Below are 15,707 nucleotides of genomic sequence, written 5' to 3' on the forward strand. Positions count from 1 at the left end.
CTGCAGTAATTGGAAGAATGTATGTCACAAGATTTTTGTTTGCAATCTTCTACAATTATTTTATGGTTTCCAGCTTGAAAGGAGTAATAAGAAGATATCGTTCAAGTTCCTAGGACGAGGCAAGCAATGTGACTTTGTTGACTTGTGGAATTTATATGACACTCAGCTGAGCAAAGCATTTAAGCTTCAGACCTCTGAAGCAAATGGACTTTGGAACTAAATACTGTGGATTCCAGTTAAATGGGACACACCAGGACCAGTACATTTTGGACCAATTTAGTGGCTGCTGAATTTTCATAGAAACAATTAAAAAAGACAAACTGAGTAAGAAATAATGTACTTACATGAAATACAGAACAAATTAGAACACTACCAATGCTACTACAGTACCTTAAAACTGTATTAGTTCCTAATACTTATTAATGGAGGACTTCATCCACATCATTGTCTTTTGACTGTAAATGAACAAAATTAGTGCAGACACCTGGTGCAGATATTGGCCTGCTCTCACACAAAGCTGTCAGGGATTGTATCCTTCAAATCTTGTAGTTCCTAATTTGGTGAAGTAGTGAAATTGTTTCATTTTCACTCTTGGACGTTTTTGGCATCTTCAAGCCTGAATACTTGAAACTGTAGTGATCAAAACAGTTCTGAATTGTCTTGCCGTTTATTCCTCACCAAATATAAGTGACAAAAATTGCTACTTTTGAGCACAGGTACACGCAAATGATTTAAAAACTGCTTGAAGTACGGCGTTGTGACTAACAGCCTCGCAAGCGCACACGACTGATGCTAGTTAGAAACTGTTTGGCAACAGTTTCCTGTCCCAATTAAGCGGCATAGTATCCCAAATAAATGAAGGGATTCCTGGTAATCTTCTTGAGTACGTAGTTTTTGTTCTTTAAGAGTTGTCCTAAATAAGCGACTGCCCCTATTACCCGATGGCCCAATTAACTGGGATCCACTGTACTTGACTCCCAAGTATACCTAAATGCAGTAAGAGAATATATTATCACATTCATTGAATATCAGACATTTCACCCATTATTTTCCGTACCTTTTACATAAAATCATAGAGCACTACAGCATAGTACCCCTTGCAGTCCTTGCCAAACTGCTATTCTGCCTAGACTGATTGATCCATAGCCCTCCATGCCCCTCCCATCCATTTATCTATCCAAACTTCTCTTCAATGTTGCAATTGAACTCACCTCTACCCCTCTGACTCTCAACACATGGGCCCCTCAGGGCTGTGTACTAAGTTCCCTCCTTTACTCTCTCTATACCAATGACTGTGTCACCACCCACAGCTCTAATCTGCAAATTAAATTTTCCACTGATACTACATTGATTGGCCTAATCTCAAACAATAACAAGGTGGCCTACAAGGAAGAAGTCACCTCTCTGACACAGTGGTGTCAAGAAAACCACCTCCCCCTCAATGTCGCGAAAACAAAGGAGCTGGTTGTGGATTACAGGAGGAATGGAGATGGACTAACCCCTATTGACATCAATGGATCTGGGGTTGAGAGGGTAAACAGCTTTAAGTTCCTCAGCATTTACATCACTGAGGACCTCACGTGGTCTGCACACACCAGCTGTGTGGTGAAAAAGGCACAACAGCACCTCTTTCACCTCAGACGATTGAGGAAGTTTGGTATGGGCCCCCAAATCCTAAGAACTTTCTACAGGGACACAATTGAGAGCATCCTAACTGGCTGCATCACTGCCTAGTTTGGGAACTGTACCTCCCCTCCCTTAATCGCAGGATTCTACAGAGAGTGGTGCGGACAACCCAACGCATCTGTAGTTGTGAACTTACCATGATTCAGGATGTTTACAAAGACAGGTGTGTAAAATGGACCCGAAGAATCACTGGGGACTCTAGTCACCCCAACTACAAACTGTTTCAGCTGCTATCATGCAGGAAACGGTACCACAACATGAAAGTCAGGACCAACAGGCTCCAGGACAGCTTCTTCCACCAGATTTGAGTGTATTTCTATGTTGCATTGACTGTATTATTTATTATAAATTATTATAAATTACTATGATTGCACATTTAGATGGAGACATAATGTAAAGATTTTTTACGCCTCATGTATGTGAAGGATGTAAGAAATAAATTCAATTAAATTCATATCCACCACTTCCACTGCCAGTTCATTCCATACTCAGTCCACCCTCTGAGCGGAAAAAGTTCCACCTCAGGTTCCCACTAAATATTTACCTTTCACTGTTAACCTATGACCTCTAGTTCTGGTCTCGCCCAACCTCAGTGGAAAAAGCCTGCTTGCATTTACCCTATCTATACCCCTCATGATTTTATATGCCTCTGTCATATCTCCCCTCATTCTCCTACAGTCTAGGAATAACGTTCAAAGTAAAATTTATTATCAGAGTACATACATGTCACCACATATAACCCTGAGATTCGTTTTCCTGTGGGCATACTTGGCACAGCTGTAGGACAGTAACCGGACAGGATCAATGAGCAACAAACTGTGCAAATGCAAATATAAGTAAATAGCAATAAATAACAACAGCATGAAATAACAAGATAAGGAGTCCTCAACATGAAACCATCAGTTGTGGGAACTACACTCCCAGAGTGTTGTTATCCCCTTTTGTTCAAGAGGCTGATGGTTGAGTGGTAGTAACTGTTCTTGAACCTGGTGGCACGTCTCCTGAGGCTCTTGTACCTTCTACCTGATGGCAGCAGTGAGAAAAGAGCATGGCCTGGATGGTGAGGATCTTTGATGATGGATGCTGCTTTTCTACGGCAATGTTTTGTGTAGATGTCCTCATGGTTTAACGAAGTCTTAACCTATTCAATCTTCCCCTTTAACTCAGGTCCTCAAGTCCCAACAACATCCTTGTAAATTTCCTTTGTACTCTTCCTGTCTTATTGATAGCTTTCCGTTACGTAGGTGACCAGAACTACACGTAGTACCCCAAATTAGGCTTCAAAGGAGAAATACTTTAGAGGAAGTCAGTGCGTCGGGCAGCACCTGTTGGAGGGTAGAAATGGTCAAGATTTCTCGTTGACACCACGCATCCGCACTGAGACTGGAAAAGGAAGATGGCCAGTATAGGGAGGATGGGGGAGCGGTGGAGACGAGGGCCAGCGAGAGATTGTTGGACCGGGGGTTGAGTAAAGGAGGATGGGCAGATGGGACTAGGCAGGGTACAGCGAGGAGACAGAAGCAGGTGGATAAGAGACAGAGCAAGCTTTAAAAGAAAAGGCAAATGGAATCAGGCTCGGGGAGGTGCAGATAAAGGTGGGAGGCAGCTGCTGGAGGGTGGTAAGTGGAAATATAAAAGCTACCAAGGCTGGTATGTGATAATTAATATAAATGCAAAGTGATATGTTCGTCCATCGCAGTCAAAGCCCTCCCCATCATTGAGCACATCTGCAAGGAGCACTGTCACATCTAACAGGGCCCCATCATACAGGCCATGCTCTCTTCTCACTACTGACGTCGGGCAGGAGGTACAGGACCCGCAAATCCCACACCACCAGTGTCAGGAACAGCCGTCAGGCTCCTGAGCCAGAGTGGATAGCTTCACTCACCTCAATGCTGACCTGACTCCACAGCCCATCGACTCACTTTCCAGGGCTCCATAACTCAGTATTATTCATTTACCTTATTATTTGCACAATTTGTCTTGCTTTGCACATTGGTTGTTTGTCAATCTTTTATTATGTTTGTTTTTTCATTGATTCCATTGTATTCCTTTGTTCTACTATAAATGCCTGCAAGAAAATGAATCTCAAAGTAGTATATGGTTATATATCTATCTCCCTATCTATATATGAGGGTAACAGATTGATAGAATGAGGAGGGCAAGGGGATAAAAGTAACTGTTGGGGGCTGGAGGGAGGGATATTGGAAAGGGGATAACAACGGGAGATATGAGAGATTCTGTAGATGCTGTAAATCTTGAGCAAAGCACACAACATTCAGGAGGAATTCCAGCATTTTGTGTCTTGGATAAAATGGATTCAAGATTCAAGATCGTTCAATGTCATTTCCATTACAGAAGTGTAAAACAGAATTAAATAATTGTCACTCCGCATCTGATGCAGCCAAAAATAAACCACAGTAAGTTAAAGAACACAATAAAGAAGACACAATAAATATAAATGCATTAGACAGCTTATATATGTAGATTGATTTCATGTCACATGCTGGTGATAATAAACCTGATTCTGATTCTGAATGTACTAAAATGACACGAGGCACAGGAGTGTCTGTACACAAGTTCACTGACAGGAAGTGGTCAACTAGTAATGGTGGGGGGGTGGGTATGGAGGGGCGTGTAGTGAGTAACTGTTTTTGAGGTTGGTCCTGGCATGGATGTGATGTAGTCTTCTCCCTGATGGGATTAGAACAAACAGTCCATGAGTAGGGTGGGTGGGGTCCTTTAAGATGTCACTTGAAATTGAAAAAAATCAATGTTCATACCTTTGGGTTGTGGACTATGTAGAAGGAATTCTTTGTATTTCATCGTCTAGAACCTTACAACTGACAGCACGGTCCTAGAACACAGGGAGCTCTGATCCCAGGAAGCAACTAATATATGATACCTCCCTACATTTTTATCTTGAATTCAATGGTATATTAAATTTAAATTTTTCAGATCTCGGCTGGCATGGCGTACGTCGAAAGGATGAATTATGTTCACCGAGACTTACGAGCAGCGAACATTCTTGTGGGTGAAAGCCTTGTGTGTAAGGTCGCTGATTTTGGCCTGGCTCGACTGATTGAAGACAATGAATACACAGCTCGGCAAGGTTAGCTCTGAGCAATTAATAATGACTAAACTGATTCCAATCAATGCCATTTCAGAAGCATCCTGTCAGAATGAATTAATTAAAATTCTTTTATTTTTCAAGCTTCAGCAGAATTTGGGTGTGTGTAATGGAGTTGCACAACGGCTTGAGATTCATGTGTTGGGACAATCACATTCTCCATGTAGAGTTTTTAAAAGTCCAAGTTTAGAGAGAGAGATCACTGTTAATCGTCTCAGGTGCATTTTTGTCACAATGTGGTCCAGGAATTGATTTTTAAGATTGCATTGTGTTTCATTGTATCCCTGGAACACAACCCTATCTAAAAGAATGTGAAATTTTCATTGCTCAGACCTGCCTTTCAGATTCCGATCCCTGTATTGCTTCTAGTAGTACGCATCTTCTTCACTGTAGGTAGCCGAAGTAGACTCTAGACTTGATTTCGCAGTTGTGGTGATGAGGAGGATAACTTGAAAAGTGTTTTGTTATTATCCTAGAAGCTGACATCAACTTGCAGATTTCAAGATTCAAGGTTGTAAATAAGTGTAAAGGAGAACAAGATACCTTGATGCAATTACAAAAAATAATGTAAAGAACACAATAACAATAAAAATGCACCAATAAATATATGTGTAAGTTAATATACATTGATTGTATATCAATGCATAAGACCAAATCAGGCCATTCAGCCCATCAAAGCCTCCTCTGGCATTCCATCATGGCTGATCTATTATCCCTCTCTAGCCCTGTCTTTTCCCTGTAACTTTTGATGCCCTTACTAATCATGAAACTATCATCCTCTGCTATAAATATACTAAATCTGTGGCAATGAGTTTCACAGATTCCTCGTCCTTTGGCCAAAGGAAATACCTCCTCATCTCTGTTCTGAAGGGAACTTCTTTTCTAAGGCTGTGGCCTCTGGCCTTGGATTCTCCCACTAAGATCAGTGATGATATAGTGTAATGATGGAAAAGGCTAAAACTTTTTCGGTTGCAGCAATCATAATAATGCTTCAATGCTTGATTTACAATAATTCAGCCTTTATTTTTCCCTTTTGTGGAAGGTTGAAAGTATTAGTAAATTAAAACCAGTGCTGTGTTGTTCTTGGTTTGTTGTCTTTGGGAATCCTCTGATTATATTAACCGTTCAGCCGGCCCCATGACTCTAATGTTACCGGATGTCAGAGATCCCTTTTGAATTGACATTCAGCAGCAACCAGCATCAGAAAAGAGGAAGTCAGCACCACAGAGTTCATCAGATCTTTATGAATTTTTTTTTTGAGATTAGCTGTGACTGTTACTAACCACAGAATTCAGGCTAATTCTCCTGGTTGTCTGAGTCAGGAAATTTTAGTTTTTCCCACCACTCTGGACTGGAGCTATCTGTTCACTATGAAGTAAAATCTCATAAAACCAGACCTATCCCATATTTGTTTTACTTTCCTCTTTCCTAGGACCCCATACTGCTATTTTGACCTAATATCAAACAGAGTTGCAGAATCCACAAGGTTTTAATAATCCAGTCCATAGTACCCTCCAAGAGGACCACAAACGCCGTAGGGTTTGGAGGCTTGTGTGCCTCGATGACCCGGAGAGCTGTGTTGGCGGGAGTCAGGGCCTTGTGCTTTGGCTCTTGGTAGGGTCACCCATGCCAAACAGGTCAAAGTGTAGAGGCCAGACTGAGAATGGTCCACCAGTCACATTACGCTAGTTCATATCATCAATGGGAAAGCTGAATTTTTATTCACCCCAAGGCTATGACAAGCCTAAACTGATAACATTGCACATTGCCTTAAGCCACAATTTCATTTTGCAGCAAAAAATTGATCTTATAAAGATTCCACTGTGTTATTATCTCTCTACCCCTCTCTCTCTACCCTCTCTCTCTACCCCCTCCTCTCCCTCCCTCCTCCCCCTCTCTCCCCATATCTCTCTCTCTCCCCGTGACTCTCTCTCTCCCTCTCCCTCGCGCCTGCCCTCTCTTGCACCCGCCCTCTCTCTACTCCCTCTCTCTACTCCCCTCTCTCTCTACCCACTGTCTATCTCCCACTCTCTCTACACCATCTCTCTCCCTCTCTCTCCCTCTGTCTATACCCTCTATCTATCTATACCCTCTCTCCCTCTCTCTATACCCGCTATCTATCTATACCCTCTCTCCCTCTCTACTCCCTGTTGTGCCACTGGCGTTTAGGGTAGCAATGAAGGTCCTCCATCTCTGGTGGTGTTCATCGTGTCAGTAGCTCAGTTTTCACTACTGTCAGTCATGCAATTCCCAGGAATACCGTCACACTCAGATGTAGGTGGATTCTTCATTGCTGTTTCTGTAACAATTTTGTTTTACCAGTCATGGTTGTTAGCCCTGAGCTGAACCCCCAAACCTGGAGGACTGGTGGATCACTCCTAGTCTGATCCCTACCCTTTGACCTGTTTGGCATGGGTGACCCTACCAGGAGCCAAAGCATAAATCCCTGACTCCAGCCAACATGGAGCTCCTGGTCATTGAGGCACACAAACCTCCAAACCCTACGACAAGGTTGTGGTCTTCTTGGAGGCTGTTATGGACTGGATTATTAAAATCCTGTGGATTCTGCAACTTTGTTTCATGTTAGGTCAACTAAGCTGTAAAAAAATATAACAGTTGGTACTTATTTATGGATAGGTTAAACAGTAATGTGTAAAATAATGAACTGCTGGGTTCCATAAGGGATATTACATCCACACTGACAATTAGGGCACTCTACTTCCCTTCAGACATGCTGACCTTTAACCTGACCCCTTACCTACAGTAACATAGAAAACCTACAGCACAATACAGGCCCTTTGGCCCACAAAGCTGTACCAAATATGTCCTTAACTTAGAAATTAACTAGGGTTACCCATAGCCCTCTATTTTTCTGAGCTCCACGCACCTGTCCAGGAGTCTCTTAAAAGATGTTATCGTATCCGCCTCCACCACCATTGCCGGCAACCCATTCCTCGCACCCACCATCTCTGCATTAAAAAATAAACTTATCTGTGACAGTGGCTAATACACAATCAGCATATTCAACCATGAAATTAAACTGGCAGACTCCAAAAGTAGCTGCTTTTCTTGCTTTTTGATACATGTCGACAGTAAATTCTGAGAGAGCTCATAAATTAGTGAGTATTAAATATGGTCCAAGTTGGTTATGTGCATCAGTTACCAGATTGGGGATCCTGAGCTAAAAGACTGAGGGTTGAGTTGTGATCCAGGACTTGGAAACATTCATTAGGGCACACTGCTGAGGTGAGGAGTGCTTTCTGAATGGTAGTGTGCATAGATAATTTCATAAGCGTTCAACTTTAAGTGAGCTTTTTAAAGTATAGTGCTGATTTATTACATATAGAGTATACAAGAATGTTGGATAATAAATGTCTATCATTTTTGTCAAGCATTACTTTATGCCACCCATTCACAGGTTAATGTAGTCAACAATTCCATCATATCCAGCAAGGAATCTTAAAAACACTTAATGTGAGTGGATAATACTGGCAGAGTGGCTGTTGACTAGTTTACAACAATGTCCATCAGGTCTTTATCCAACGATCTGCCACTGTTGAAAATAAAAATGTACGCATGTATAAAAGCAAAATTACGTAGTTGCTATAAAACCTAAATTAGTCTGAGGTCTGTCAGCTCGAATGTTAAGTCTGCAAATCTGGACCAGGGTCTGGAGGTCGAAGGTCATATGTTTGAGAGTCCGCAGGCAAGGACTGGAGGCCCAGAGGTGGCTTGCACTGGGTTTGGAGGCCTCTGTGTGTGGGGGAGTGAGTGGAGGGGTGGGAAAGGGGCTTATTTTGATCTGGTTGTGGCTTGTTTGTGTTGTTCTGCTGAATATTGTGGGCACGCTATGGTTGTCGCCGGAACATGTGGCGAATCTTGCCAGCTGTCCCCAGCACCTCTTGGGTGTGTTAGTTGTGAACGCAGACGACTCATTTCACTGTACGTGTGATAAATAAATCTGAATCTGAACCCAAAATAGACGATATTGAAGATACTCGGGTCAGGCAGGTGGAGAGAGGAAAATGACGTTAATACTTCATGATGCTGACCACTCATCAGATGAATGTTGTATGCCGTAATATTTTTAATTCTAAGTAACATCTTAATAATGTAAGAAATACTGTGCCTGCTTTTCAGTGAGTGTAGTGTAGAATTTATAGAGATATAATTGAGTAGCCTCTGTGATAACCTCATGGAAATTAATCTGTGAAATATTCTCAAGTCGAATACATAAGTCTTCCATATTATCTCAATCCCTTCGTTAGCTTGCCTTCTACTATTCATAAATCTATTTCCATATCCCCACGGAATCATTTGCCCTTATGGTTAAGCAAATATGATTGAAGAGAATTATATCATTTGCTACAGCATTGTTGAGTTAAATAGTTTACAATGCAAAGTGGTGTAATTGCTCCCAGTAAATATCTAAATTCTATGCGGTATAATAGTATACAGTTGTGCAACGTCCTGCCGAAGGGTCTTGGCCCGAAATGTCAACTGTTTCCTCTTTTCCATAGATGTTTCCTGGCCTGCTGAGTTTCTCCACTATCTTGTGTGTGTTGCTTGGATTTCTAGCGTCTGCAGATTTTCCCATTTGTGGTAGAAGCTTGCCTGATCATCTCTTTTCTTCACTTGCATTCATGTGTTACAGGAGCGAAATTCCCTATCAAGTGGACGGCACCGGAAGCTGCACTTTATGGACGGTTTACTATCAAATCTGATGTGTGGTCGTTTGGAATTCTGATGACTGAATTAGCTACAAAGGGCAGAGTACCATATCCAGGTAAATCCTAAAGTACAGAATAAATCTCCTGGTAACTGAGTATTAAACCATGTGGAAGGAGCACAGTCAGCAAACACTGTTAGAATCAGAATTAGAATCATGTTTAATATCACTGACATACAGAATGCCATGAAATTTGGTGTTTTGTGGTAGCAGTACATTGCAATAAATAAACTATATATAAAATTATTAAATTAATCACGTAGTGCAAGTAAGTCGGCAAAAATACTGAGATAGTGTTGATGGGTTGGTTCATTGTTCATTCAGAAATCTGAGGGCAGAGGGGAAGAATGTGTTCATAAAATATTGAGTGTGTGTCTTCTGGGCACTCCATTTTTCAGAAAGATATGAAGGCTTTAAAAAGAGCAGAAGAGATTTCAAATAAATGAGCTTTGGGAAGTGGAACCTTGGCAATGTGGGTAAACTGGAGAAACTCTGATCATTTTCTTTGGAAGAGTTTGCAGGAAGACTGATACAGGAGGGTATAGATCTACTGTAGGTGGTAGACCGAGAACTAGAGAGCAAAGAATGAAAGTGAAAACCAGAGATTCAAAGTACATTTATTATCAACCCTGAGATTCATCTTCCTGCAGACAGTCACGAAACAAGGAAACACCATGAAAGAAAATATCAAACACCCATTGTGCAAAGAAAACCAAATTGCGCAAATAGCAAAAATTGAGCAAATAGCACACAGAATATTAAACATCAAACCACAGAGTCCTTGAAACAGGCTAGGAAGGTTCAATTTGAAAGTGACATGAGGAAAAAACATATTGAAGTAAAGGACGAAGGGTCTTGGCCTGAAACGTCGACAGTGCTTCTTCCTATACATGTTGCCTGGTCTGCTGTGTTCCACCAGCATTTTGTGTGTGTTGTTTGAAGTAAAGTGTGGTTTGGCTTAGAATGCACAGCCAGGAGTAATAATGGAGACAGTTTCAAGTGTTAATATTGACCTTGAGGTTGGATAATTATATGGAGCAAACAAAATAATTTGCAGTATTGTAGGGAGAGAGTGAGGGTGTGGTGTTAGCTGCATTGCTCTTACAAAAGCACAAGGAGACCAAATGGTCTTAATGCCTGCTGTGTTCTATGTTCTATAAAACAAGACCATAAGATATAGAAGCAGATATAGATATAGAATTTGGTGTGATATACTGCGTCCGGTGCTCCCAGTGCGGCCTTTTATATATTGGTGAGACCCGACACAGACTGGGAGACCGTTTCGCTGAACATCTACGCTCTGTCCGCCAGAGAAAGCAGGATCTCCCAGTGGCCACACATTTTAATTCCACGTCCCATTCCCATACTGATATGTCTATTTGTGGCCTCCTCTACCGTCAAGATGAAGCCACACTCAGGTTGGAGGAACAACACCTTATATTCCGTTTGGGTAGCCTCCAACCTGATGGCATGAACATTGATTTCTCTAACTTCTGTTAATGCCCCTCCTCCCCTTCTTACCCCATCCCTTATTTATTTATTTATTCCTCCTTTTTTCTCTCTCTCTGCCCCTCTCGCAATCACTCTTTGCCTGTTTTCCATCTCCCTCTGGTGCTCCCCTCCCCCTTTCTTTCTCCCTATGCCTCCCGTCACATGATCCTTTCCCTTCTCCAGTTCTGTATCCCTTTTGCCAATCACCTTTCCAGCTCTCAGCTTCACCACACCCCCTCCTATCTTCTCCTATCATTTTGGATTTCCCCCTCCCCCTCCTACTTTCAAATCTCTTACTATCTTTTTCAGTTAGTCCTGATGAAGGGTCTTGGCCCAAAACGTCGACTGTGCTTCTTCCTATAGATGCTGCCTGGCCTGCTGCGTTCCACCAGCATTTTGTGTGTGTTGCTTGAATTTCCAGCATCTGCGGATTTCCTCGTAGAAGCAGAATTAGGCCATTTGACCTATTGAATCTGCTCCGTCATTTCATCATGACTGGTCCATTTTTTATCTCAGCCCCAATCTCCTGCCTTCTCCCTGTATCCCATCATGCCCTGACCGGTCAAAACTCTATCAGCCTCTGCCTTAAATATATATAAAAACTTGGCCCCCACAGCTGCCTGTGGCAAAGAATTCCACAGATTCACCATTCTCTAGCTAAAGAAATTCCTCCTCATCTCCGTTCTAAAATGACACCCCTGTATTCTGAGGCTGTGGCCTCTGGTCCTAGGCCCCCCCACAAAGGATGAATCCTCTCCACATCCACTGTATCAAGGCTTTTCACCATTTGATAGGTTTCAACTAGGTCACCCCTCATTCCTGCTTCACAATTGGCCATGCTAATCGTGATCAGTTATAACCAGAATCCATTATGTAATTTTTAAAAATAAGTTGCTTATGGATATTGGAAACAATTTGCATAGAAGTCTGTAAATACGGGGTAAGAAATAATTGAGGTGCTACAAGCAGTCACCACACTTAAGGAATTAGAGCAAAACTCAGATGAAGTAAGATGTGTAGATTTTATCTCTGTGGAATGTTCTGTCTGCTAAATGATACAAAACTAAATGGCATAAAAGTGTCAGCAACTGGAATTGATTATCAAAATTTGATGAATTATACCCAAGACAGGTTCCTGTACCTTTCTTGCCATGAAATTGGCTGTGGCCAATTGCAGGAAACATTTTTGTCCCTTGTAAACTCATCTGAACTACAAATGGCACACAAGTAGTTTCAATTAGAGACTCATCAATACCCACTACATTGAGAAATTACTACATTTTAACAAAGATCTTGAGTTGCTGAGCTCAAGAAAGGCAAGGATCTGCTAAAGCTTCTAGCCATGCTTGCTACCTGATCCTTGCTGTGCAAATGTTGCATTTGGAATGGAGCAGACTCCACTCCCTTGTCCCTCCTTATTTACCAAGCCTGGAGGAACAGTCTATGACCCAAGCAATATGGTCATGCCTTTGGGGTGGATTTGAAAGTTCACTTGATAAATGCTTTTGTAGATTTATCTCCTAAAATAGAGCTAATGTTGACAGGTTGGGCAGGGATAGAACAACTAATCCATCAGCCTGCTGGAATTGCACAACCATGATGATTTAAGCAGTGTGATTCACACCAGAGCCGACACCCAGTAACCGTATCACACCCAGACTCTGACTCACTGAGTAAACCGAACAGATGTAATTTTTTAACTTCAGACATTTATAGGTATGGCCACACATCTTTACTCTCCTTATATACCTAGCGTGTTTACCACACATTAACTTATGCAATTTTTCTTAAATTTATTTCTGAAAAATGGAGGCACAAGAGCCTGCAGATGCTTGAGCAACAAAGTTGAAACACATGCTTATTTCTGAAAAAGATTTGTTTTGACATCTTGTAGATTGTTGGTTTTCAGTTTAATTTATTTCATTTTTCTTAAGCTGGTAGCATCACAAGTTTTGTAACATCATAATTCCACATGGTTCTACATCAGAAGAAGTGGCATTTTTGATTTGAAAATGAGTGTCCCAACAGATAATGACTGTAGTGTGTTACCCATTCATCAGTGCTGTGGTATGCACAAACAATTCAGACAGCACCTACAGCCACCCAGTCAAGTTTTGTCTGCCTCATCAGAATCAGGATTAATATCACCGGCATGTGTCGTGAACTTTGCTAACTTGGCAGCAGCAGTTCAATGCAATACAAGATAACAGAGAGGAAAAAAACTGAATTACTGTAAGTGTGTGTGTGTGTGCGTGCGTGTATAAAATAGTGCAAAAAATAGAAATAACGAAGTAGTGAGGTAGTGTTCATGGATTCTATGTCCATTCAGAAATCAGATGACAGAGGGGAAGAAGCTGTTCCTGAATCAATGAGTGTGTGGCTTCAGGCTTCTGTACCTCCTTCCTGTTGGTAGCAATGAGAAGAGGGCATGACCTGCATAATGCCACATGAGACTCATCGGTCATTAATTCTTGGGACTTGTATGGATGTTGCACTTCCTCTAGGAAGCTTTGACCACCTCAACGTTTGTGTTTCCGCAAGCTCAGACACTGAGCTCCAAGGCATCGGTCTTGTATTCCTGGAGGTTAATGAGATGAATGGCCTTTTGCTCAACATCTACAAGACCAGAGTACAACATTACAGCCTGATTCATTGTTCCTTTTTGCTCAAATACACTGAATAGAATTATAACAGTTTAAGTGATGGTCCAGAGAGTTAACTACTTGATGGATTTTTTATCATTTGTAGCAGTTTTGTACCTTGTGGGGAGAAACGATTTTACATTTATATGATGCCTTTTCATACAAATCGTGTTCTATTCGATTAATAGCCTTTTATGAAGCAGCATGAATATTATTGAAAGTAGCACAGCAGGCAATTAATCTGCATCTGAAATTCATATACTGTACCTGGTTAAATAATTAAGTGTCTGTAAGTGGCCCCAGTACAGTTCCCCAATCATTCCACAAGATTTCTGAATGGCCCATGAACCCATGAACAGTACCTCACTATAAAAGCTTCACTTTTTACCCTTGAAGGCAGCCCGAGCAGTGGGGCAGATAATGTGCGTCAACAGGGGATAGTCCTTGGATGGACATTGTCTGTTTATTATATACAGTACATGAAATACAAACTAAGCACTTTGACGGCTGGCTACTTAATAGTCTGCACTGAACTGCATCTGACCAGTCATTACTTTTAAACCCTAGGAGAGTGCAATCAATTCACAGACTATAAGTCGTCCTGATTCATGCTGATTGCTGTTTGCTGTGAGGCTGAGGAGATATCATAGTGTTTGTCAGTGCTGCGTTTAATATATTGTTAGGATTAATGTTAATTGCAAGTTTATAGCTATTGTTCTTCCCGCCACAGAGAAGTATTTTCTGGATGTGGTTTGTTTATTAGTCATCAAAGCAAATTCACAGAGTGACCCTTTCTGCCCTTCTCTGCCAGGCCATTTATTTAATGGAGTTGCTGCGATAATCCCTGCTCCTCCCACGTGTGCGTTCATCTTGTTCCTCATCCAAGTATTTAACCCTTTCTATACTTGGCCAGTTTTATGCCTCTTTCTAATACCCCTGCCCTTTACCTGGATGCTTCTGTTATGATGCTGCTGCTGCTAAGTTAACAAATTTCACGTCACAATGCCACTGATAATAAACCTGATTCTGATGTTCCAGTAGAAAACCTTAATCCACTAGCTCGCTTCCCAGATCAATTGCATTGCTGCTTCTCTGTCACCCTCTAGTCTGCTGCTGCAGGCTTTAGTCAGCCATGATGTTTAATTTTAATTTTGAATACAGCCAGCACACTTCCACTTCACCCAGCACAAAGGAATTGAACGAGAAATTGCTAAATGTCATGTAGGTAGGTGATACCAGTAAATTTTCAGTGATTTAGCTCACATAGAAAATAAGGTGTTCACAGACACCAGCTAAATTTATTATCAAAGTATATATATATATATATATCACCATGTACAACCCCGAGATTTACACTCAATAACTGTTGTCCGCAGCTCACAGAATATCGCTGAGGTTCACTGGTGCCATCTTGGAACTATCAAATTGCACTATCAGATGACTTGTTGGCGTAATCCGATGCAATATGCCACATGGAGGAATTGGAAATTAAGAATATATCTGCAGTTAGCATTCATTTCTACATCAGAATCAAAAGCAGGTTTATTAGCACTGACAAATGTTATGAAGTTTGTGGTTTTGTGGCTGCAGTACAGTGCAATATATAATAGCTGTAAGTTACAATAAAAAATATATATTAACAAAATGTACTGCAAAAAGAGAGCAAAGTAGTGAGGTACTGTTCATGGACCATTCAGAAATCTTGTGGAATAAACTGTTCCTAAAATGTTGAGTGTGTATCTTCAGTATCCTGCACCTCTCCCTGATGGCATTAAGGCGAAGAGGGCATATCCTGGGTGGTGAGGGTTCTTCATGATGAATGCCTCCCTTTTTGAGGCATTACCCTTAGAAGATGCCCTCAATGGTGGGGAAGCTAATGCCGATGAGTTTACATGAGCTAGGCTTACAACCCTCTGCAGCTCCATACACTGATGTCCAAGATCACCATTTCCACTTTAACTCTCCCCTGTCTCCTAGATTGCTTCTCCAAAATCCAGACGACTAAAAACAGAAATTTTCATCAATTACT

The 15,707-nt window shown here is 41.4% G+C and overlaps 1 protein-coding gene and 1 long non-coding RNA gene across 4 annotated transcripts in view; one reads left to right on the plus strand and one right to left on the minus strand.

Moving 5' to 3' along the window:
* The window catches only part of LOC140736124 (proto-oncogene tyrosine-protein kinase Src-like), a 215,255-nt gene that overhangs the window by 193,953 nt on the left and 5,595 nt on the right, over positions 1-15,707 (plus strand). For all 3 annotated transcript variants that reach the window (XM_073061919.1, XM_073061918.1, XM_073061920.1), the window contains 2 exons: positions 4,645-4,798; positions 9,471-9,602. In XM_073061919.1, coding sequence (XP_072918020.1) covers positions 4,645-4,798; positions 9,471-9,602 — 286 coding nt within the window. The remainder of the gene's footprint in view (positions 1-4,644; positions 4,799-9,470; positions 9,603-15,707) is intronic.
* LOC140736127 (uncharacterized) lies at positions 383-5,437 on the minus strand. The gene is made up of 3 exons (XR_012100891.1): positions 5,150-5,437; positions 3,648-3,757; positions 383-987 (listed from the first exon to the last, which is right to left on the minus strand). It is a non-coding gene; the product is annotated as an uncharacterized lncRNA (long non-coding RNA).

This window comes from Hemitrygon akajei, chromosome 11 (genome assembly GCF_048418815.1).
Source record: "Hemitrygon akajei chromosome 11, sHemAka1.3, whole genome shotgun sequence".
Lineage (NCBI taxonomy): Eukaryota > Metazoa > Chordata > Chondrichthyes > Myliobatiformes > Dasyatidae > Hemitrygon > Hemitrygon akajei.